This window comes from Eucyclogobius newberryi, unplaced genomic scaffold (assembly GCF_026437365.1).
Source record: "Eucyclogobius newberryi isolate DKJ021-1_F unplaced genomic scaffold, fEucNew1.0.hap1 SCAF_9, whole genome shotgun sequence".
Lineage (NCBI taxonomy): Eukaryota > Metazoa > Chordata > Actinopteri > Gobiiformes > Gobiidae > Eucyclogobius > Eucyclogobius newberryi.
Window position 1 is genome coordinate 33,143,521 of NW_027316532.1, and position 22,353 is coordinate 33,165,873.

Sequence of the window (22,353 nt, forward strand, 5' to 3'; positions counted from 1 at the left end):
TTCACCATAATAACTTCTGCATGAATGTATTTTACTTCAGAAATGGTGAAAAAAAATGTATGCACTGTGTGATTATCATTGGCAATCAAACTGTTATAAATAATGCTGATAGGTCTTTGTTTACATTTATTTTAAGATAAGATAAGATATTCCTTTATTGTCCACACATGGGGAAATTTCATTGTTGCAACGCAGGAAGATAGAACTCTTAATAGAAGAACTCTTATAAACAAAACTCTTATAGACAAAAACTCCTGTAGACAGAACATCTCATTTATTAATAAGGAATGTAGGGGAAAAATAAATATAAAGATAAAATAAAAACTAGCTAGCGTAAGACAAAATAACACTAATAAGAATGGTAAAATAATTAATAATGTGAATAATAATTTTGATTAAATTAAGAGTTGAATTGTATTTTTTGTTAACAAACCTGTGTCACAAAAGAGTTAAACAAATCAGGCTCTGTAAAAAACAGTTTATAACCTGAGAATAGACTGAGTTTGCATTAAAATACTCTACTATATATTCTCAGGTGTTGTATAGCGCCCCCAAGTGTCCTGCAAACGTAAACGCAGTCACCGGGAGCCTCTGCTGGACGCTCCCTGCAATTACCATCTTATTGTGAAGAAGAAGAAAGAACATCGGAGCGGACAAGAAAAGCTGCAGCACGTCTTCTTTTTTAACGAACTCGTGTTGCTGTAAATGTCCTGAGACCCTCACTTCACTTTCACTCCCGCCAAAACTTCCAAATATCTGCGTCTTCTATCACCTTTAGTCGAGTGATGGTAGTGAGCAGACACAGCGTGACACGTGAGGTTTGTGGGGGATAAATACTGTGTTTCTGAAATACTTGAATCATGTCTTAAAGAGTGTTGTGTTCTCGCAGAGCATTTGGCCCCCGTGTGTCCGTGGAGACGTGTGCCATGAGAAAGAAAGAGACATGTCAAAGCAACACAAGCGGTGACAAGGACGGCCGCGGGAGGAAGGGGAGGAAGGGGAGGGGAGCTGACATTAAAGCAACACAACAAGGAACTACACCAGAGCCAGACACAGCCTTCGTTTCTGTTTTTGAATAACAGCCGGAGCCGTGGTTAAGTGTGGCCGACGCGTGGAGACCGAGCCCAGCCTCACAGCCTCACGTGCCCCGGGAAGAGCCTCTTTGGACCGGGTTGGATTTAAAGGCGCATCGCTGATGTCGGCAAATATGGGTGAGAATAATGAGAGACTCTTTAATAGTGATAGTGATTTGAGCAGAAGGAGCGGGCCTGCTCTGGCCCAGCTCCACTGAAGCACCAAACAAAAGACAGACCACCGCACCGTGCTGGGCAGAGAAATGACACTTTAGACTCGTGTTACATCCTTTTGAGAACCCTTTTCATGGCAGGGGAGAACATCCTCATTGTAAAGGTGTTTCCAGCTGCTCTTAAAGAGCATCCAGCCATGATGCCACCATCATGTGTAATAGACAATCATGGGATTCTTAACCCATGGATCCTAAAGGCTGTGTCAAAGTGTCAAAGGTTTCATGAAAAGTTGACTGAAGAACTACAATTGTTCTAAACTTTATGACACATGGTGTATGTCAGGTCCAGAGCGCCCCGGCTCCCCACAGGTGGTGGAGGATGGAGCAGAGGAGGATGAGGAGGAGCTGAGTGGAGGAGAAGAGGCTGATCTGCGGTCCAGTACGGGCCGAGGGTCCCTGCTCACTCGAAGAGGCATCACCCTCCGGGTCCTGCTCAAAGACGGCCTGGTGGAGCCTGGAGATGGAGTCCTGACCATTCATTACCTGGTGAGAGCTGCACCAGGAGCCAGTGTGGTCCCTCCAACACTAGTGTGTGTAACTCTTTATCCTTATCTTGTTTTAAAGGGGAAAAACTTTTCAGGGGACCTTCTGACTGACGGGAAGATCCGCTGGGTGGAGACAGGGCAGACTTTTAATTCCCCAAGTGCATGGGCCACACATTGTAAGCGACTTGTGAATCCAGCCAAGAAGTCGGGTTGTGGCTGGGCTTCGGTGCGCTACAGAGGACAGAAGCTGGTCCAGTACAAGACCACATGGCTGCACAAGTACCAGCCCAGTGCTGACATGGTGAGTGACTGTGTGAAACAAGATATCAACGTCACTGACAGTGACAAGGCTTACAGTGTTTTTGTGGTAGAGCCTGGTAAGTGAGGAAGAAGATGATGAAGATGAAGAGGAGGGAAAGACGGCTGTACAGACTGACGACAAGAACAAGAACAACAAACCTGGCGTACATGGTAAGCACACACTGCTGTATTTTATGTGCTAATGTGAACATGCTCTAATCACAGCCATCACTTCCAGACGCACTGGTCTCCAAGAAGACTGACAGAGAGAGAATCCCCGTCAGATATTGCACCTTAGGCACTAGAGACGCTACTAGGTATTGTGTATATTCTGTTTAACATCTCTATTCAAGTGGAGTACATTTAGACATTAAAAGCCACACACCTGTGCACTCAGAGATCCACACACTCTGGTGGAGCTGTCCGCCTTCTCAGCCATCAACCGGTTCCAGCCTTTCAATGTAGCTGTGTCCAGTAACGTCCTGCTGCTAATGGTAAGGCCACAGACACTGGACTTCCACAGATCACTGGACTGCCACAGACACTGGACTGCCACAGACACTGGACTGCCACAGACACTGGACTGCCACAGACACTGGACTGCCACAGACACTGGACTGCCACAGATCACTGGACTACCACAGATCACTGGACTGCCACAGATCACTGGACTGCCACAGACACTGGACTGCCACAGACACTGGACTGCCACAGATCTCTGGACTGCCACAGATCTCTGGACTGCCACAGATCACTGGACTGCCACAGACACTGGACTGCAGACACTGGACTACCACAGATCACTGGACTGCCACATATCACTGGACTGCCACAGACACTGGACTGCCACAGACACTGGACTTCACTGTCCTGCCACAGCTTTTCTATTGTCTGATGTGTGTTCTGTGTGTTAGGACTTCCATTGTCACTTGACGTCCAGTGAGGTGGTGGGATACCTTGGGGGAAGATGGGACACTAACACGCAATGTATGTTCTCTTTAACACATTCTTTGTGTAATGTGAACTTTACTTAATCCACTGCAAATTGTTTAACACTAATGCTCTTGTTTTAGTGTTAACAGTTTTGAGGGCTTTCCCATGCCGAACCCGACTGGCAGATAAAGAAAGTGCTTCCGCTGTGGAGGAGGAGGTAAAACACACACGGAGAATAGTTGATCTTCAATGGCATTCATTGCCAGATGCAAAGAATGTAAACTTTGAAACATAACAAATGACACTGGGAGCCGCTCGTGGTTCAGTTGATAGCGCACATGCTCGCCATGACGAGAGTTCAAATCCAGCTGTTTACTGCATGTTCTTCCCCAGTTCTTACTCTCGTGTTACAACAATTAACTTGAATGACCATTGAACTATACTCTGGTAATAGATTGCGTGACTGGGTTATTACAATTACAATCATGGTTATGATGTGTTATAGTATTGCTTGTAAATTGTACATTGAATGTGTAATGTTGTAGATTTGTCAGAACCTGTTTATGCGTGGTCTGTCCTTGGTGGGCTGGTACCACAGTCACCCCCGGGGCCCGGCCTTGCCCTCGCTCCAGGACATTGACTCTCAGATGGACCACCAGCTCAGACTGCAGGGCTCCAACAATGGCTTCCAGCCCTGCCTGGGCCTCATCTGTGGTGAGCGCCTTCTTACTAAATGCTAAATAGTATTAAGTATTGCATATTATCATTGATCACCTGAGGCTTGTTTATTGTAATGATTCACAAACTCCTTACAAACATAATATTTATTTATGTAGGCCCATATTATCATGGTAACCAAGGTGTGGCATCCACAATAACTCCTTTCTGGGTTGTACCGCCACCTGAGGTGATAACATACATATTTACACATCTAATTTGTTGGCAGAATGTTATTGTATTAACGTTTTCTGACTCTTTTTCATTTTTAGCAACGTCCCAATGACTATGGAATCCCAGTCGCTGTTGAAGTCACTTATGTTCAGGACAACTTCCTCACCAGTGACGTCCTGAACGAAATGGTACTTCTTTGACCATTATGTTTGTACCAAAACTCTTCTTACATAAGGTTTAATCTCAATGGGTGAATGTTTGCAGATGCTGCTTGTTGACTACTACAGGGCAGCACCTGACCTGGTTCAGTTTAACCAGTTCTGGTGTCCGGACACAACAATGATGGACAAGATTAAGGTGAGATACTCATCAAAGAGGCATAAACTGTCATGTGTTTCTTTACTCTGGATTACTCTGGACACTTCCTGTGTTTTTCAGGGCTCCTTAAGCTGCCATGCCCCCAAAGACCAGGCCTACTCTCAGATCCTAGAACACGTCTACAGTCAGCTCAATCACATCCAATGAGTGTAGTGCACTGCATGTTCTGTGAGAAGTGTAAACGTGCATAAGCTACAGTTACACTTGGACCTATGTACGCTCGTATCCTGCTGTAGCAGTGTTTACATCTTTATGAACAATGTGACTCGTGAAAGTAGTGACGGCCTTCACCATGGGTCATTGTAGCACTATAGGTATGGTAAGCACACATGTTGTGAGGTGTTACTCATTTGGAAAGATTTAATGTGTAACTGTAGTGGATCGTGCCAGTCTACTGTGCTGCTGCCTGGTCACATGACTGTCCTGTTGTTTAGGACTATTCCTCTTGACCTTTACTGTTATTTACTGTGGATGATGTAATGAAATGCCTTAAGATAACTACTGTTTGATGAACCAATAAGCATTAAATATTTACACTGGAACAAATGAGAAATATTACATTGACATACATCAAGCACAAACATGAGACAAGTTAGATATATATTTTGTCTTTATTTAAACGGACACAGGGGTAGGAAAAGACAAAAATAGAAATATCTAGGTAACAAAGTATTGTGGTTAAAGTTTGTACTCACAAAAGTAAAAAGACACATGTAAAATGTATAATATTGGACTACATGCAAAGATTAATTTGAGAGGTTTAGGGTATTTTATACAAAAAATAATACTATAGAGCGAACTTGCCTTTGCCCAAAGAGCACTTAAGACTGAATAAACGTATACTTCGCCCTTAAATGAAAGGGAGATTTTAAACATGGATTAAAAACGAATTAGAACAGGGGTGTCCAAACCTTTTTCACCGAGAGCCGCATTTTGAAACTTAAGGAGCAGAGGCCACAGACAACTCGACAATGAAGTGAACCATTCGAAATGTTGCATTTAACATGCTCTCGATGTCTCCACACCTTTTAATAAGACTTGGAACATTAATATTAGGGTGGTATAACATACACATGTTTGGATTTGTTAAATGTTACAGTAAAAAGTACTACTTTTGCTGTTTGGGCCAACAAAAATTGGTCTGAGGGCTGCATAGTTTGGACACCCCTGAATTAGAATATGCTCAGTCGTACACAGAAATATCCTGGACTATGGCTGTAGTGTAGAAAATGTACAGAAAGACACACACATGCCCAGTCTCGAGTCCATGGGTAAATAAAGAAATGTCCGACCATTACAAATATGTAGTTTTGGTTTCTGAAAAACTTCCCTTCTTTCCTTTCCCACAGAAGGCACAGAAACAGGCCCACTTTACACACCGTCTTTCCCTGAACTTTGTAAAAGAACAGAAATGTTGAGCAGATGTAAACATGAGACACTGAGCCGCCTACACAAGAGGCAGTGTGGAGTGTGCGGAAAAGTTGGAACAGAGGCAACAAACTGAGCCTAAAATCACAGTAAAGGACGTCACAAACTATGACACACAGTGACAACAATGTCTTTTATTTACACAAGACATTGCTCGGAACAGTTCGTTGTGCCCCTGGATATCTCTTTTTCCTCTTGAACACACAAGCTGGTGTCTGGGTTGCATCCTAAACGAGAAGCTTTGGCCTGCAAAGCTCTATTGCCTGTTCTACTGATATGCACCAATAACTGAACGTTTAATTTGACTTTTGAAAATCAATATGACAGACAAAAAGGCTAACGATCTTGACAGAGCTGCTGCCTGCAGCACTCGTCTTTTCAGGCAATGAGTTGGCCGACAAAATAGGTTAAGTAACATAATCAAGACAGGCCAGAAAGAGAAGAAATATGGCTGTTTAACTGTAAAGACATTAGAGTATGAAACCGGCACACTTAATTGCTATTGCAATTCATACAAACGTTTTGGCTCACTCAGCTCATTTAAAAAGATATCAGACTAATCCAATCTGAAATTCTACACAACAAACGCACATCTGCTAAGTGACTTCAAGGTGCAAGGTTTGTGTTACTTTGGTGCTGATGCGGAGTCAGTCTGTCACACACTCAACAATATCATCTAGACCCAGGTGCAAATTACATTTCTCCATGTTGAACGGTTTCACAAAGTGGAGCTCACGGACCCAATACTGATCACTAAAACACATCTCACGGCATCCTCCTCCTGCACATGCACCTCAGACACAGACAACTACAATAAGTGGAGGAGAATTTTGACAGTAAATGTGATCTCAGCTTAGAAAAAAGCTATTACAAGATAAGCCAGCAGATGTCGCTAAGAGCTAAACTTCAGCCCTTCAGAACAGGGTATTATGTCGTCTACCCACTGGTTTACTCCTAACTACTGCTGTGGACAGTGGAGCTACTGCCAATGTGTTACAAAATAATGCAATTACAATTCATTACTTCCTTTTAAATTGTCTTCAGTTTTTGTTCAATTTTGTTCTTTTAATTTCCATCTGCATCTTTTGAACTTGTAGTAAAGCAGATAAAAACTGTGCTGGTTGATGATGTTGAAAGTAATGTGTTCTTCCTTCACTCTCTAAGCCGACCGTTGCCGCCTCTGGCCTTGGTCCTAATGGGGCAGTGGGACCAGCACCTCCACGTAGTTGAGAGGAAAGAATCCAGACTGGCCGTTGAGCATGCCCTCATACCAGTTCTCATCGATCTGATTGGTTAGAATAATAATGTCTCCTTCACGGAAGCCCAGCTCACCCACGTTCTCTGGGTCAAAATCGTACAGGGCTTTGCAGCTTGGCTGTTCAGGAGCTGGTGACAAAGAAAAACAAGAATACATTTCAAAAACACTTACTCTACACATACAATAAAATACAAGAGAAATAAATTAATAAGCTAAAAAGCTTGGACTCAATAAGCTATGGCGTCTCCCTCCTACATGTAGACTGTGACACACTTAATCACAAATATGAGGCCCTACTGCATGACGATGACAAGCAGAAAGCTAGCACTCTGAAAGAAACATAAGATAAGATATTCCTTTATTGTCCCACATGGGGAAATTTCATTGGTGCAACGCAGGTAGATACAGAAGAACAGATCACTTATAGGAAGTCTGAAAAACACTTTCAGTAGAAGATCTCCTATAAATAAATAAATAAATAAATACATAAATACCATTGCATGTGATCCGACAGTAATTGCACATGAATATGTGTCACGACAGCACATAGATTGCACATGAATTTCACAGTAATTGCACATATGACAGAATTGCACATGGTTAGGTCAGTATTGCGAGTGTTCAGTACTAACAGTGTTTGTTATAAAGTCTGACAGCAGCAGGAAGGAAAGACCTGCGAAACCTTTCCCTCACACAGCGAGGGTGGATCAGTCTCTCACTGAAGCTGCTCTCCAGAGCGGACAGTGTCCTGCAGGGGGTGACACTCATGGTCCAGCATAGATGTGAATCTAGCCAGGACCCTCCTGTCCCCCACCTCCTGCACCGAGTCCAGAGCACAGCCCAGGACGGAGCTGGACTTCTTGATGACTCTGTCCAGCCTCTTCCTCTCCCTCTCTGTGATGCTGCTGCTCCAGCAGGCCACACCGTACAGGAGGGCTGATGCCACCACAGAGTCGTAGAAGGTCTTCAGGAGTGGCCCTGTCACTCCAAAAGACCCGAGTCTCCTCAGGAGGTAGAGCCGACTCTGGCTCTTCCTGTACAGTGCGTCTGTGTTATGAGTCCAGTCCAGTTTCTGGTTCAAATGAACACCCAGGTACATGTATGAGTCCACTCTCTCAATGTCCCGTCCCTGGATGTTCACTGGTGAGGGGGCAGTGGGGTGGCGTCTGCGGAAATCCACCACCATCTCCTTGGTCTTCCCCGCGTTGATGAGGAGGTGGTTCCGCTGACACCAGTCCACAAAGTCCTGTGCCAGTCCTCTGTACTCCCGCGTCATCGTCGTCCGTGATGAGTCCGATGATGGCAGAGTCATCAAAGAACTTCTGCAGGACACAGCTGTCCGTGTCATGTTTGAAGTCTGCAGTGTAGAGGGTGAAGAGAAAGGGCGCGAGGACAGTGCCCTGGGGCGCCCCCACACTGCAGGTCCGAGTGTCAGACACACAGTTCCGGGCTCTCACAAACTGGGGTCGGTCTGTGAGGTAGTCCAGGATCCACTCTGCCAGGTCATACTCCACACCAGCCGTCTCCAGCTTGTCCCTCAGGAGCAGCGGCTGGATGGTGTTGAAGGCGCTGGAAAGATCGAAGAACAGAATCCTCACAGAGCGGCCAGGCTTTTCCAGGTGAGAGAGAGAGCGGTGCAGCAGGGAGATGACGGCGTCCTCCACTCCGATGCCAGGCCGATATGCAAACTGCAGCGGGTCCATGGCTGAGCTCACGGTGGAGCGGAGGTGGTCCAGGACTAGCCGCTCCAGTGTCTTCATCAGGTGGGACGTGAGAGCCACTGGCCTGAAGCTGTTGAGGTCTTTGGGGTCTTAGGCACAGGTACCAGACAGGAGGTCTTCCAGACCTGTGGTACCACCCTCAGCTTCAGGCTCATGTTGAAGACAACTCCACACAGTTCATCTACGCAGGACTTAAGGAGCCTGGGGCTGATGTCGTCAGGTCCTGCTGCCTTCCTCACTTTAATCCTCTTCAGCGCACTCCTCACCTGTGCTGCTGTGACAGTCAGTGGTTGGCAGGGGGACTGTGTGCTGGGGGGATGGGTGAGTCCAGGCGAAGTGGGGGCTGATGTTCCGGGGCAGATAAGCGAAGAGGAACAGATGCAGGGCATTGTCCAGCTGTGGAAGAGGGAACATGCAGCTGTGCAGGGGGAGGGGCGGGTGACCGATCAAGCCTCAAGAAGTGAGCATTTAAATCATTCACCCACTGTAGATCCCCCTCTGTCTGGGCAGGGGGATTTTGAAGCCCGAGATGGTTTTCAGGCTCCTCCACACTCCCTGAATGTTCTTCTGCTGCAGCTGCTCCTCCATCCTCCTCTTGTAGCCGGCTTCCGCCTGCCTGATCTTCCTCCTCAGCTCCTTCTGCACAGTCCTCAGCTCCTCCTTGTTCCCTGACCTGAAGGCCCTCTTCTTCTCCTTCAGCAGAGCCTTCAGTTCACGGTTAATCCATGGCTTGTTGTTTGGAAAACACCGCACCGTCCGGGAGGGAACAATGTTCTCAAAACAGAAGTTGATGTAGTCCGTGATGCACTCTGTGATGGTGTTGATGTCCTCCCCATGTGGGTCATAAAGCTCAGTCCAGACAGTGGTGCTGAAGCAGTCCCTCAGAGCCTCCTCGCTCTCAGCAGACCACATCCTCACCTCACGGGACACCACAGGCTGCCTGCGCACGATGGGTTCATACACAGGCCTTAGATGTACAAGGTTGTGGTCCGAGCTGCCCAGGGGAGGGAGGGGAGAAGAGGAATAAGCCTCCTTGGTGTTGGCAAAAAACAAGTCCAATGTTCTATTGTTCCTGGTGGGGCAGGTAACATACTGGGTGTATGTTGGTAGAACAGAAGAGGGAGAAGCGTGGTTAAAGTCACCAGAGACGAGGAAGAGAGCCTGCGGGTGCTGTGTTTGCAGCCTACAAGTGCAGGAGAGCAGTGCTTCACAAGCATTTTCAGCATTGGCAGACGGGGCCACATAGACTGCGATCAAAATCACATGTGAGAACTCCCGGGGAAGATAATATGGCCTCATGCCAATAGCCAATAGTTCAATATCCCTGTTACATAGCTGCTCCTTCACTGTGCAGTGTTCGGGTTTGGACCAGCTCGTGTTCACATACACCGCCAGACCTCCACCTCTTTTCTTCCTGCATTCTCTCGTTCTGTCCGCCCGCAGCAGATGAAAATTGTCCAAACCTACAATAGAGTCTGGCATTTCTGCTGTTAACCAGGTCTCTGTGAAAATCAAGACGCTGCTGTTCCTATAAATCCTCTGGGACCGCATGAGGCTCGCTATTTCCGTCATTTTATTTTGAAGGGACCTCACGTTACCCATGACTACGGCGGGAACCGACTTCCTGTTTCCTCCTCTCTTCTCTCGGAGTTTACGTCCAGCCTGTCTGCCTCGTTGCGTTTTCCTTAGGATGTCTGCCGGGATAACGTGACGATCTCCGGGTAAGACGACTGTTCTCCGCAGTTTCATTAGTTCCTCATTTGTGTAAACGCAGTACGGCGCCGGCCGGGGGGCGGGGCCGGAGCCGGGGGACTCAGAGCCAAGACACATCGCCACGACACGACGAAAACACTCTTATTTCTTTTTAATCTTTGTGTGTTAGTAAAGCGCTGCATTATAAATGCAGTTAACTCTGCTACAGTTTCACTACTTGAGTGTGTTTCCTCTATGTGGCAGTTGTGACCTCAGATACATCGGCCGAGGGGAGTGAGGCAGACACACAAACTGGGCTTTTTGTCTCTTAACAATTTTCTCTTTGTCCCCCACTGTCCCCAAAGCCTGAATAGAAGAAACACTGCAGAATGACTGAGCGCGTCTAATCTTCAATCACACCATTTAAAAGGCAAACACAAACATTGACAAAATGTTTTTGGTGCATTAATGTATAATTTTCAGTAAACAAAAAACATGTTACTAAGATAAATATATGTTGGATTTTAACAATTGTGATGTTATATAATAGGCTTACGCTTTTTATATTTTGGTCCGTCTCTCAAATGTAAAGTGTCTTTGGGCATCTTGAAAAGCGTTATGTATTCATATTTGTATTATTATTTTACACACAGCGACAAGCATGTTATAAAATAGTATATTCAAGAGCTGAACCTGCTTTGCAGAGTCAGATTCTGTGCATTACCCCAGAAGATGCAGTGACCACAGAAAAACAAACGTTACAAAAGACAAACTGCCTCACCACAGTGTGACTCACACAATCTGTGTTTCCGAAAAGAAAATCTGGCCAAGTGTAATGACGACTCTGAGGTGCCAGAGGAGAGAGGAACACAGGCCCAGGAGGAGAGAGGAACACAGGCTCAGGAGGAGAGAGGAACACAGGGTCAGGAGGAGAGAGGAACACAGGGTCGGGAGGAGAGAGGAACACAGGGTCGGGAGGAGAGAGGAACACAGGGTCGGGAGGAGAGAGGAACACAGGGTCAGGAGAAGAGAGGAACACAGGGTCAGGAGGAGAGAGGAACACAGGGTCAGAGGAGAGAGGAACACAGGCTCAGGAGAGAGGAACACAGGCTCAGGAGAGAGGAACACAGGCTCAGGAGAGAGGAACACAGGCTCAGGAGGAGAGAGGAACACAGAATCAGGAGGAGAGAGGAACACAGGGTCAGAGGAGAGAGGAACACAGGGTCAGAGGAGAGAGGAACACAGGATCGGAGGAGAGAGGAACACAGGCTCAGGAGGAGAGGAACACAGGCTCAGGAGGAGAGAGGAACACAGGCTCAGAGGAGAGAGGAACACAGGCTCAGAGGAGAGAGGAACACAGGCTCAGAGGAGAGAGGAACACAGGCTCAGGAGAGAGGAACACAGGCTCAGGAGGAGAGAGGAACACAGGCTCAGAGGAGAGAGGAACACAGGCTCAGGAGAGAGAAACACAGGCTCAGAGGAGAGAGGAACACAGGCTCAGGAGAGAGGAACACAGGCTCAGAGGAGAGAGGAACACAGGCTCAGGAGAGAGGAACACAGGCTCAGGAGAGAGGAACACAGGCTCAGGAGAGAGGAACACAGGCTCAGGAGGAGAGAGGAACACAGGCTCAGGAGAGAGGAACACAGGCTCAGGAGGAGAGAGGAACACAGGCTCAGAGGAGAGAGGAACACAGGCTCAGGAGAGAGGAACACAGGCTCAGGAGAGAGGAACACAGGCTCAGGAGGAGAGAGAAACACAGGCTCAGGAGGAGAGAGAAACACAGGCTCAGGAGGAGAGAGGAACACAGGCTCAGAGGAGAGAGGAACACAGGCTCAGGAGAGAGGAACACAGGCTCAGGAGAGAGGAACACAGGGTCAGAGGAGAGAGGAACGACGTGTATCTGCACCGTTTATGCTGATACGTGGCAGAGGGTCAATTGTCTCAGTTTTACCTTCACTGCTACGTTGTGGTTTATACGTGGGGTTTTGTTTAAAGCACTGAGTTGCTTTCTGAAGCTGGCATGTCATCTGCATGATTCAATGGAAATAGGCCTGTCCCAGTGTAAACATCCATTTACGATGTTGTTAAACTGCTTTTAAATAAATTGGAAAGCCACAGCCCAGTTTGGATTATTTAGGGAACTAGACACAAAGAAGATATATTATACCTTCACTATTAATAAAGCCAGACAACAATTTCCCAGAAATGACAAAAAGCTCGTAAACGTCTGGTATCAGTCACTTTTATGCCTTTATTGATTATGGAGATGCTCTATACAAATGCAACAGCAAAATGTCTGAACTCCTTAGATACTGTGTATTAATGTGCTTTGAGATTCACACAGGTTGTGGCAGGCTCACCCAAGGCTGGTGGCCTTTGGGTGCAGGAGTGAAACCTTATTGCACCCAGCAAGGCATTCCTTTGGATTGTGTTCAGTTAGCGCTAGCTGTTAAGTTGTTAAGGCAGAAACGCTGCACCAAACATTCCAGTGAATTAGGGGATGACACTCCCCTGAAGTCCGCATCGCTCTACACTTGACGCAAGTGCGGAGAGAAGTGTGTGGTCAATTGTGGATCAGAACGTTCTGCCAGCTCCTCGTCGTAAATGCACATCTGAAGTGCCCAGGAGCGGGAATTGGGACCATACTTCGGAACATTCTCCATAGAGATTTATGCCGTACTAAGAAATATTATCAGCCAAAAGGAACATTTCCAAAAAGACATGAAGGCCATTCTCTTGGTCAAGTAAGAGTCAGTTTTGATGCGATGCAAGCCCGCTCAAGGGCGGATGTTTTTCTAAGATTTTTTAGATGTTTCTATTTCTTGGCTAACAATTTACACCCTGGGGCTTTGAGGTCTATCTCACAGAAGTAGGGGAGTAACAATGATGACCGAATAATGTAATAATAAACAACAAAAATACAATACCCGAGTTCCGTGACGGTGGAGCAGCAATGGATGAGGTGTATCCTCCGTTTGAATGGCTGTTGTCCCCAAAGTCATACACAGGTTTGGGTTTAGGAGTGTATTCACGTCTTGGCCGCGACTGAGCCTCCATCACCCTGTTCCCAAAGACACAAAGAAACAATGATAAATGATAAAACCATGGTGGCAGAGCAGTTAGCGCTCTCGCCTCCCAAGGAGAAGATTGTGGCTTCGATACCAGACCAACATCACATGATCTCTCTGGGTGCCCTAGAGAATGAATGTCCGTCTATGTCTCGGTGTTCCAGGGTTGTACCCAGCCTAAGGCCGTGAGATAACAAGCAGTAGGAAAAAAAATATGTGAATGGTCAAATCACATCACGAGTTTTTCTCTCAAACTGAACTAGGTAGGTTTGATTTATTATCGGGCTATGCTGTCCATTTGCAAAACAAATCTATAAAACATATTCCATCTGATATATTGTATGTCTAAGGTTCATTTAAACCATGCTTGTATTCTTTATACTTTCCTGTCATGTTGTGGGAGCCCAGTAAATGTTTTAAGAGTTCAAATTAACCATGGTCGGCCAATTTATACCGATTATTATGAATAAACTTGTGTTTGTGCCCCAATATACTGGTTTAGCCACTGGAAACCCAGGTTCAAATGTGACTCTAGTCCCTTTTTAAACAAGAAAGAGTGCAACCTACAAACCATACCTGTAAATGAAATAGAATAATTAGAGCATGGCACTGAAATATAGTGTCAAGTGTGTTCAGATGCTTGTGTGCTGCTGCACCTGTCCTGGAGCTTGCTGAAAAGGTCTTCCAGAACCTGTACGGCCTGCTGGTGGTACTGCAGCTGGGACTCCACCAGAGAGGACAGCTGGCTCACCTGCTCGATCTGCGCACACAACAACCACCCACACACACAACAACCACCCCCACCCACACACACAACAACCACCCCCACACACACACCCCCACACACACACCCACCCACACCCACACCCACACCCACACCCACACCCACCCCCACCCCCACACCCACACCCACACCCACACCCACACCCACACCCACACCCACACCCACACCCACACCCACACCCACACACACACACACACACACACACACACACACACACACACACACACACACACACACACACACACACACACACACACACACACACACACACACACACACACACACACACACACACACACACACACACACACACACACACACACACACACACACACACACACACACACACACACACACACACACACACACACACACACACACACACACACACACACACACACACGATGTTTTCCCATGCTTTATAAGGACGTAAGTCAATGTAATGTCCTGTAGAATGATCTAAAATCTAATCTAAAACACAATTGCTACATGCCTAACCTTAACCTAAAGTAAGCCCTAATTTTAACATAAATCAACCCATATTTTATTGACCTATACAGACACGGGGAGAACATGCAAACTCTACACAAACACCAACCAGTAATCAACCTGCTTGCGGTGACAGCGGCACAGCACATTAAATATGCTCTTTAAAACTGCTAAAAACCATAATGCCCATTTCCTGATCTTTTAAAATAGATTTCAGCTGACCTGTTGAAATTAGTTCTTTTAATTTATTTTATAAATGTCAACTTAAAGCTTTTGCCTGTGTTAAGCACAAGCCACACCACCTTGAGTATGTCAGACTCAGACCTCATCTGATCTCAGAGGCTGGTCCTGAGATGGGAGACCACCTGAAACACTAGAGCCTAAGCTCTGTTAGTGGGTAAGTGAGGAAACATTGAAGTTATCCCTGGTTTAGCAATACTACAAAGCCAGATCACTTTCTATTGGGACAAATCTCCATGGCAACATGCTCTGAACTCATAACCTGCTTCCGACCAGGTTAAGTTCCCAAACAAGATAAGAGAACAGCTCTTAGACCAAGCAGATGAGAATACTGCTGCAATGAAAGAGAGAAGGCAAAGATCTTTAGTTTATGCATAATACAGCTCGTTCCTAGATGCATATTATAAACCCATTGTTTAATTATGTATTACATTAAATACACAAATTTAAACATTTAAAATTCAAAGTAAATATCAGGAAACATTTTGTTTTAATTCCCACAGAAACTTTATCTCAATAATTTTCTGAAATAACAAAATGGTCAAAAGGTTTATAATATATTTTTGCAGGACATGGAATGGAAATTAGCCCATGGCAACACTTATTGGAGGTCGCCAATTAGCCTTTAGCGGCTAGCTACATCCAGTAGTTCTCCGTCCACTGACGCCCACGCCCCCTTTTTGAACCGTGTAAGTTTCTGATCTCAAAACAGGCAAAAATAGTCACAAAATCCAAGCAGTTTGTTTTTGAGAGTTGGGGTATCGCGGTAGAGTACTTTTGCACCCATGTGATCTAGGACTAGTTACTTTTTCAAATTAGTAACACGTACATTTTGGTTAGGTCTCATCTCCTCACCGCAATCCCAGAGCCAGGTTTGTTTCCCAGCCACAGAAACAGAGACAGAGAGACGGAGAGACGGAGAGACGGAGAGACGGAGAGACGGAGAGACAAAGACAGAGACAGAAACCGAGAGACAAAGAGACAGAAACAGAAAGACAGAGACAGAAACCGACAGACAGAAACAGAAAGACAGAAACCGAGAGACAGAAACAGAGACAGAGAGGGAGAGAGAGAAAGACAGAGGCATCAAAAAGTCTGTGAGCATGAGCATTGTGCCACTTGTGACTAGTGACTCTTGTCCTCCCCATGAAGAGAAATAAACTTTCAGATGCGTATTTTGGAAAAACTCCTTCATTACAACCACTATTCTGTAGCTAAGGAGTAAATGTAGGGTAACAGCGATGGTGAGTTTGATTTGAATAAACTACAGGCCTAAAATAAGCGCGCTCTATTGTTGTGTGTCGCTGCTCTTGCTAATTCACAAATTTGTTTTTAGCAATGTTTTTCATTGCTTGAGGACAATCCTACACGTGTTTATTGTATGGCATTGTATTGTGGTAATTTGTCAACATAAAAGATGAATAAAGCTCAAACGCATTTAGTTTGCTTGTTTATTTTATGTTTTAATTATTATATTCCAGTGTACAGCAACGCAAAGGGATTGTTGGCTAACGATAGAGGTTATACAATAATGTTGATTAATGGTAACGCAGATTAAAAAGTAACGCTACCCCACACTGGCTCTATGGGAAAAATGCTTTCTGGACTGTGGAGGATTTTTACGCTGCAGTACTAATGGACTGGCCACTAGTCCAACTGTTGACAGGTTTAAGCTGGCAATAACTATTTATATATTTGAATAGATCCATGTCTCATATATATGTTGATTAACATGAACTATTCCTTCCCAATAATAATAACTGATACCTTTCACTTGATGTCATCAACATGGGCATGTGGCATAGCTGGGCATGTGATTACTAATTTGAGCTTTGTTTTACAATCTGACCATAGTTGAAACCTGAGCTGATTTGTGCTGTTAAACAGGTCCCTTTGTTTCAAATCACATTACAGTAGCTACAATCCCAAGCTAGCATTAGCCGTAGTCACAATCACCTTTTTGTTGAAAATCAAATGCATTAAAGGGACCATGAACTCTCAAATTGATAACAGGCTCCCGTGTTGTTTCAAAGCATTTTCAGACCTTCTAAGAACATATCAGGCTGCGCTATTGTGTCTCCATGGTAACGGTGGAACATTACATGCAGTTTACCCCCAGCGTGAGGTCAGTGCAAAGTATCAATAACAATACTAATAATAAAGAATAATGGATTACAGATTTCAGTCCCCACAATGTGATGAATACTTAGCCACCACGCACACACAAAAGTCCACGACACACAAGGTCAGTCACAACTCCTCCTAAACTAACACTAGAGTACACCGCCTCCTCAGCTCATGGAAATAAACTAAGACAAATGCATTTGGACAGCATTTATAATCATTTGGAGTGTAAACATTCAGAAATCTCATGATTCGTTTCGATGCACAATTCAATCCATCATGATTCTAACACAAATCTGAAATAATGAACATTATTCCAACTTTGGTGACAAAAATACTTTTTTCTTTTTAATTGGTGTTGCAAATACAAGTGAACTGCAAAACTATAGTCTGAGGTTGGGGCATTTGTTTTTATTTATTATTTGAGGGTTTAATAGGTTTGTTTTGTTTTCCCCAATATCTTCAGTTTTTTAAGTTTTGTGTGATTTCACAATAAAGAATAAAGAATACATTCAACCTGGCTCTATATAACTCACTTGTTATCATTTTTCATGCTTGTGGAAAGGCCTAAATTCCAGTATAGAAGTTTCATAATTCCGATTTAGGATGTAAATTAGCTTTGGCTCCTGCATATTTACATGATTTTGCATTTTCTTGTTTTTAAAATCCCTTCAATAAATAAATACAAATACAGCAGTTGTTTGGAAATGCTCTCTAACCTATTCACGAGTGACACCCAAGTCTGTAGTGAACAGGTTGTGTCAGGGTTTGGACTCACATCTGTCTCCAGGAGGTTGTACATGCTCGTCTGGGCCACCTCCTTCGATTCATGGAACTTCTCCAGAGCCTGCTGGATCTCCTCATCAGGAATCTTCCCCAAGCGCTTCTTTTTGTAGTCATAGTCGAGCCGCCGGCCTTCCAGCTTCTTAAGGTGGTGCTGAAATACTTATACGTTAGATCTGATACGTGTTCAGGTCAGTGATGGATCATTGGCTAATATGGAGACTAGTAAAAATCACCACTTATTGAAATGTATACTGTTCTTACATCCTACGACTGCAACTGTTTTTGCCATAAGAGTTAGGCGTCTGACAAGTATTACAATTGGTTTTAGAAATTGAATTAGATTTGTTATTTGTGCAAAGATTAGAAAAAAAGACTCGGTGTTCACAGTGCAAACTCAAAAACATTTAAGAGAATGTGAAAGTTTTAAAGTATAAATTGTATAAATAAAAAGATAATTGAATGTGATTTACTTTCAGAGTGTACTATTATTCTGCTATACTACTCTACAATTTATGATTGGCATGTACCTGTATCTCTCGGAGGTCCTTGTCACACAGACCCTGTAAAGGATCAATGAAGTTCTGTTTCACGTCAATGTCTAGAGAGTCTTTGACCTCTGCCATCCTCTTCATGGACTCTCCCACATCCACCAGCGCTCCACCTGACCCACAAACACAGCAGCGCATTAAATATAGATTTATGTGTCTAGCCTTCAATAAACATCTCCATGGGGCTACTTATACTGTTGCTTTAGTGATGTCTGGAGCTATACATTATGCTTATTAAGATCACACACACACATCTCTAATTATAAACAGTGTATAATAACAAGCTGCTGGATGGTGGAGAATTGATCGAAAACAAACCAAAGTTAGTGTCCTCGCCCAGCTCCCGTCCGTATTTGGTCATGCACTCCCCGAGCAGGCCCTCGGCCTGAGGGTAGCCCGGGTTCTTCACCTGACCGCGGATCTTAGACACCGTGTTTAACATGGACAGTTTGGCCCTGGAGGCTGCAAAAATATGGAAGAAAATTACAAATGTATAGAGGAACAAGGTGTATTTAGGTGGTTGTCTCACCTGGATTGGGCTGAAGGTATTCTGAGGTTTTCGAGATGACATCTACTACCGCTTTACTGGTCACATCTACTTTCTGTGTATCAGAAAACAAGATGATCATTATCATTATTTTCACAACTTTATTCAAACAGCAGTATCTCTTACCCGTTCCAAGTCTTTGAAATCCTCATCTAGTTTAGTTCCTTCTGCACCGCCCACTTTCTCGCTCACCATCTGAAGATGAAGACAATTGAAAGACACATTTAAGAATAATGTGTCGTGCCCCACAGTCTTCAGTGGGTACATTTACTTACAAAAACACAGAAAATAAATCTGAACACTTGAATAATCAGATAACCCAATAAGCAGGTCAGATTTTTGCTGTTTTTATATGCACACAATAAATAATCCAAAACACCAGGTGACAAATGTCTGTTAATTAAAAAGGTGGATTTTGAGAGTAACTTTTGTAACTTTCATTCTTTAACATTTTCTCATTTTCATTGTTGTCCTTGTTAAATTGGTTCACATTTGCATTTCCCCCCTTGTAAAAACCTGCACAGGTGTGAACAATCTGAAAGAAATCCGATTACATCAGAAGGAACTGTTTACGTGACATTTCAATAAGCTGAGCAAAAACATTGCCAACACAACATCACCATTTTCTGAAAGAGGACTGGAACCTATTTTGCAAAGAAAAGAAAAAACACATCTTAGGTATACTACACAAGACGGGAAGTAAACTCCACACGAGGTGAGTGAGATCTCCACCTCGTCTCTGTGTTATCGATGACAGCTGCTGGAGCCCCTGCTCAAAACAACATTGCATAATGATATTATGCAATGACACTGATAACACGATGTCTTCTGCTTTCCGTTCATGCCAAACAGACGCAACACGTAAGAGACATACAATTCTGCTTCAGAGGCAAGGTTTCATTCACATTATTCATTATGAAGAATGTGTTATAGATAAATGTTATGCAGATTAGTGTTAATACCAAATGTGTAAATGTTAAATAAGGCTTTTGTAGGGGAGTCCAAAGTTGTATATTGTTTTCTGAGCACTGCGGGGCCTTCACATGCAGTTGGTGAATCTTTGCTGAATGTAGAAACACATGACAGAGGCCATGAGGGATTTTGGTCACAACAAGTCCAGAACAGACAGAGGCCTTGAGGGATTTTGGTCACAACAAGTCCAGAACAGATAGAAGCCACACTCAAGTCTGCCCTTCACTTTGAATCTAGACAGATACACCAAGTCTGGGTCTATCCAACTGAACGGGAACAACATCTCATACCAAAAGATCTCCTGAGATAAAAAGAGTGTGCTTATCTCGTTATAGATTTTTTTCCATGAGCACATTTGGCTTGGACAAAAAAAGAGTTAACGGCAACGCTGGTGGTGTGTTCAACTACTTGAGAAAAAGTAGAAGAAGCACTGCTACAATGACAACAAAAAACGTGAGAGCAAAATTGTGAACAGAAGCCAACAATTTAAATATACCATGTGAAATCTTGTCTCGTTCTTGTGGCCCTAATCTTGTGTCTCGTCCCATCCCTAGAAATAACAGTATCTCAGCTTGTTTTAGCTTTACTTATTTGCAGCTAAAAGCACCCTAAGCCACAGCATTCATCAAATGATGTAAGAATGTGTTTACATGAAAGCTGAGTCACAAACCATTCAAGCACTTGTTTGGTAAAAACAAGGCATAAACTATTCAGCAGCCAAAGGAAAGAAATGTGTAATATTTTTTCTAATCAGTTAGAAAGTACCCTTGCAATAAATTAGAGTCCCTTTGACAGGGTTATCTGGACATGAAGCTGACTGAATAAATCCATAGATTGTGTAGATAAAGTGTAAGACAACAAGCACATACTGTTTAACAGACAGTCTTCATGTTTGACCAAAGTGTAGTAGAAAATCAGTGCTACTGGTATGTCTAGAGTTATTGACTCAGAGTTTTGGCAAGAAACAGCAGCTGCATTGCAGAGGGAAAGCGGCAGAGAAAAGCCACCACTCCTGCGGCAAGAGTATGTTCTGACTTTGTCATCCATTCATCTGCCTGTACACACCAGGAACCCCTCTTATATCTGTCAGCAGCACTCTTCCTGACATGGCTGCTCTTTTTGCATTTTCACCACCAGAAATCAGTGTTCCTGACAGGAAGCTTGGGCAAAAACCAAATGTCTTTCCTGCTTAGCTCAGCAGAAGGGGAAAAAGAATCTACCATTCCCCGCCCCTCAGCAGACCTGCTCAAAGGAAAAACATTCACATCTGCTCCTAGAAAGAAAGAAATATTAGGTGGCTAATATCACAAGTAAAGCAATGACATTAAACAACTAGTTAAATTAGTCATAATCACCACAAACCCAGGTACACAATTAACTAAACTAACCCAAACTGCGAGATAAACCACATAGAGCTTTTCTATGATAAACTACTGAAACAGAAACCTCAAACTTAACAGTTCAGTCACTTCTGCAACGTTAGCTCACGTTAGTTTGTGGATGTCCCAATAAAATTACAACAAAACTCATACGTAGGGAAACAATAACTCAACCGCTGGAAAAATAAGGACAATGAAAAGTAAATTTAACGAGGCGCACATGTTACACTTTAACAAACACAGTCTATTGCTTGTCCACAGTGTGTCAACAGTAACTGCATCCACATAATGTTGAATATCATAAACCGTTAGCTCATCAGGCTAACCGAGGCTAACAGCTAACGTAGTGACAGTAGCTAACGAAAAGAGGAAAAAAAAAAAGTTTTGCAAACCTGGCTGGCTTTATAAAACTGTTTCCTCAGCCCCGCTACGGACATCTTGAAGTCTGCCCGTGTTCACCCTGCAAGGAAGCCGAGAAGAGCGCACCGGGGAGGAACAAAGTGGAGTTAAAGTTGGGGAAAGGCCCACCGCAGAAGAGTAGATGGGTTGTTATCAGTCGGGTCCCGGGGCACGCCACTGACCACGGCCACGTATCTCCCCCTGTCTGTCTGCTCACCACTTTCACTGCAACACCAACGATTTCCTGCCCCAAAACTCAAATATCACACACAGGAGACGTGTTTTCCTACACATGAGGCAAATTTGGACACACTGCTCAAATTAGACCACTTTTTTATGACTTGAGAGATTAAAAACAAATGTACGGTAAAATAGCAATGTGTTTGTGCACACCGCCCCCTGCTGGAGGAAAGACGTGATTCCCTGCAGGAGACAAAAGGCCAGATGTCACACAAACCTTCAGACCATTTCATCTTCTACATACTATAATAATAATATGTACATTTGCTTTATTTATTTATCTATTTATTTATTTACTTTGTGTGTTTTGTGTCTATGTTGTATATTCTGTTCAAAGTGTACTCAAGCGCTTTCTCTAAACATCGTTTTACTCTTACTTTACAT

At 44.1% G+C, this 22,353-nt stretch overlaps 3 protein-coding genes across 3 annotated transcripts in view; 2 read left to right on the forward strand and 1 right to left on the reverse strand.

Moving 5' to 3' along the window:
- The window catches only part of plin3 (perilipin 3), a 292,037-nt gene that overhangs the window by 37,903 nt on the left and 231,781 nt on the right, over positions 1 to 22,353 (forward strand). The gene's annotated exons all lie outside the window — the stretch shown is intronic.
- On the forward strand, positions 1,583 to 4,846 carry mpnd (MPN domain containing). Its single transcript, XM_072437842.1, has 12 exons — positions 1,583 to 1,792; positions 1,871 to 2,092; positions 2,163 to 2,262; positions 2,330 to 2,408; positions 2,489 to 2,585; positions 3,006 to 3,078; positions 3,165 to 3,241; positions 3,570 to 3,738; positions 3,861 to 3,931; positions 4,014 to 4,103; positions 4,180 to 4,272; positions 4,354 to 4,846. The coding sequence occupies exons 1-12, from the start codon at positions 1,583 to 1,585 to the stop codon at positions 4,438 to 4,440; spliced, it is 1,368 nt and encodes a 455-aa protein (XP_072293943.1). The 3' UTR covers positions 4,441 to 4,846.
- On the reverse strand, positions 6,159 to 22,057 carry sh3gl1b (SH3-domain GRB2-like 1b). Its single transcript, XM_072437843.1, has 9 exons — positions 21,723 to 22,057; positions 19,106 to 19,174; positions 18,962 to 19,034; positions 18,751 to 18,894; positions 18,412 to 18,545; positions 17,877 to 18,035; positions 14,118 to 14,221; positions 13,321 to 13,454; positions 6,159 to 7,107 (listed from the first exon to the last, which is right to left on the reverse strand). The coding sequence occupies exons 1-9, from the start codon at positions 21,765 to 21,767 to the stop codon at positions 6,914 to 6,916; spliced, it is 1,056 nt and encodes a 351-aa protein (XP_072293944.1). The 5' UTR covers positions 21,768 to 22,057; the 3' UTR covers positions 6,159 to 6,913.

What these genes read in the sequence shown, in the direction of transcription:
- mpnd (XM_072437842.1), top strand. Translation starts at nt 1,583, where the DNA reads ATGTCAGGTCCAGAGCGCCCCGGCTCCCCACAGGTGGTGGAGGATGGA. An exon ending in GTAACGTCCTGCTGCTAATG is followed by an intron (nt 2,586 to 3,005) that starts GTAAGGCCACAG and finishes TCTGTGTGTTAG; the next exon opens with GACTTCCATTGTCACTTGAC. An exon ending in ATGGGACACTAACACGCAAT is followed by an intron (nt 3,079 to 3,164) that starts GTATGTTCTCTT and finishes CTCTTGTTTTAG; the next exon opens with TGTTAACAGTTTTGAGGGCT.
- sh3gl1b (XM_072437843.1), bottom strand. Translation starts at nt 21,767, where the DNA reads ATGTCCGTAGCGGGGCTGAGGAAACAGTTTTATAAAGCCAGCCAG. An exon ending in ATTTCAAAGACTTGGAACGG is followed by an intron (nt 19,035 to 19,105) that starts GTAAGAGATACT and finishes TCTGATACACAG; the next exon opens with AAAGTAGATGTGACCAGTAA. An exon ending in AGGACCTCCGAGAGATACAG is followed by an intron (nt 18,036 to 18,411) that starts GTACATGCCAAT and finishes TAAGTATTTCAG; the next exon opens with CACCACCTTAAGAAGCTGGA.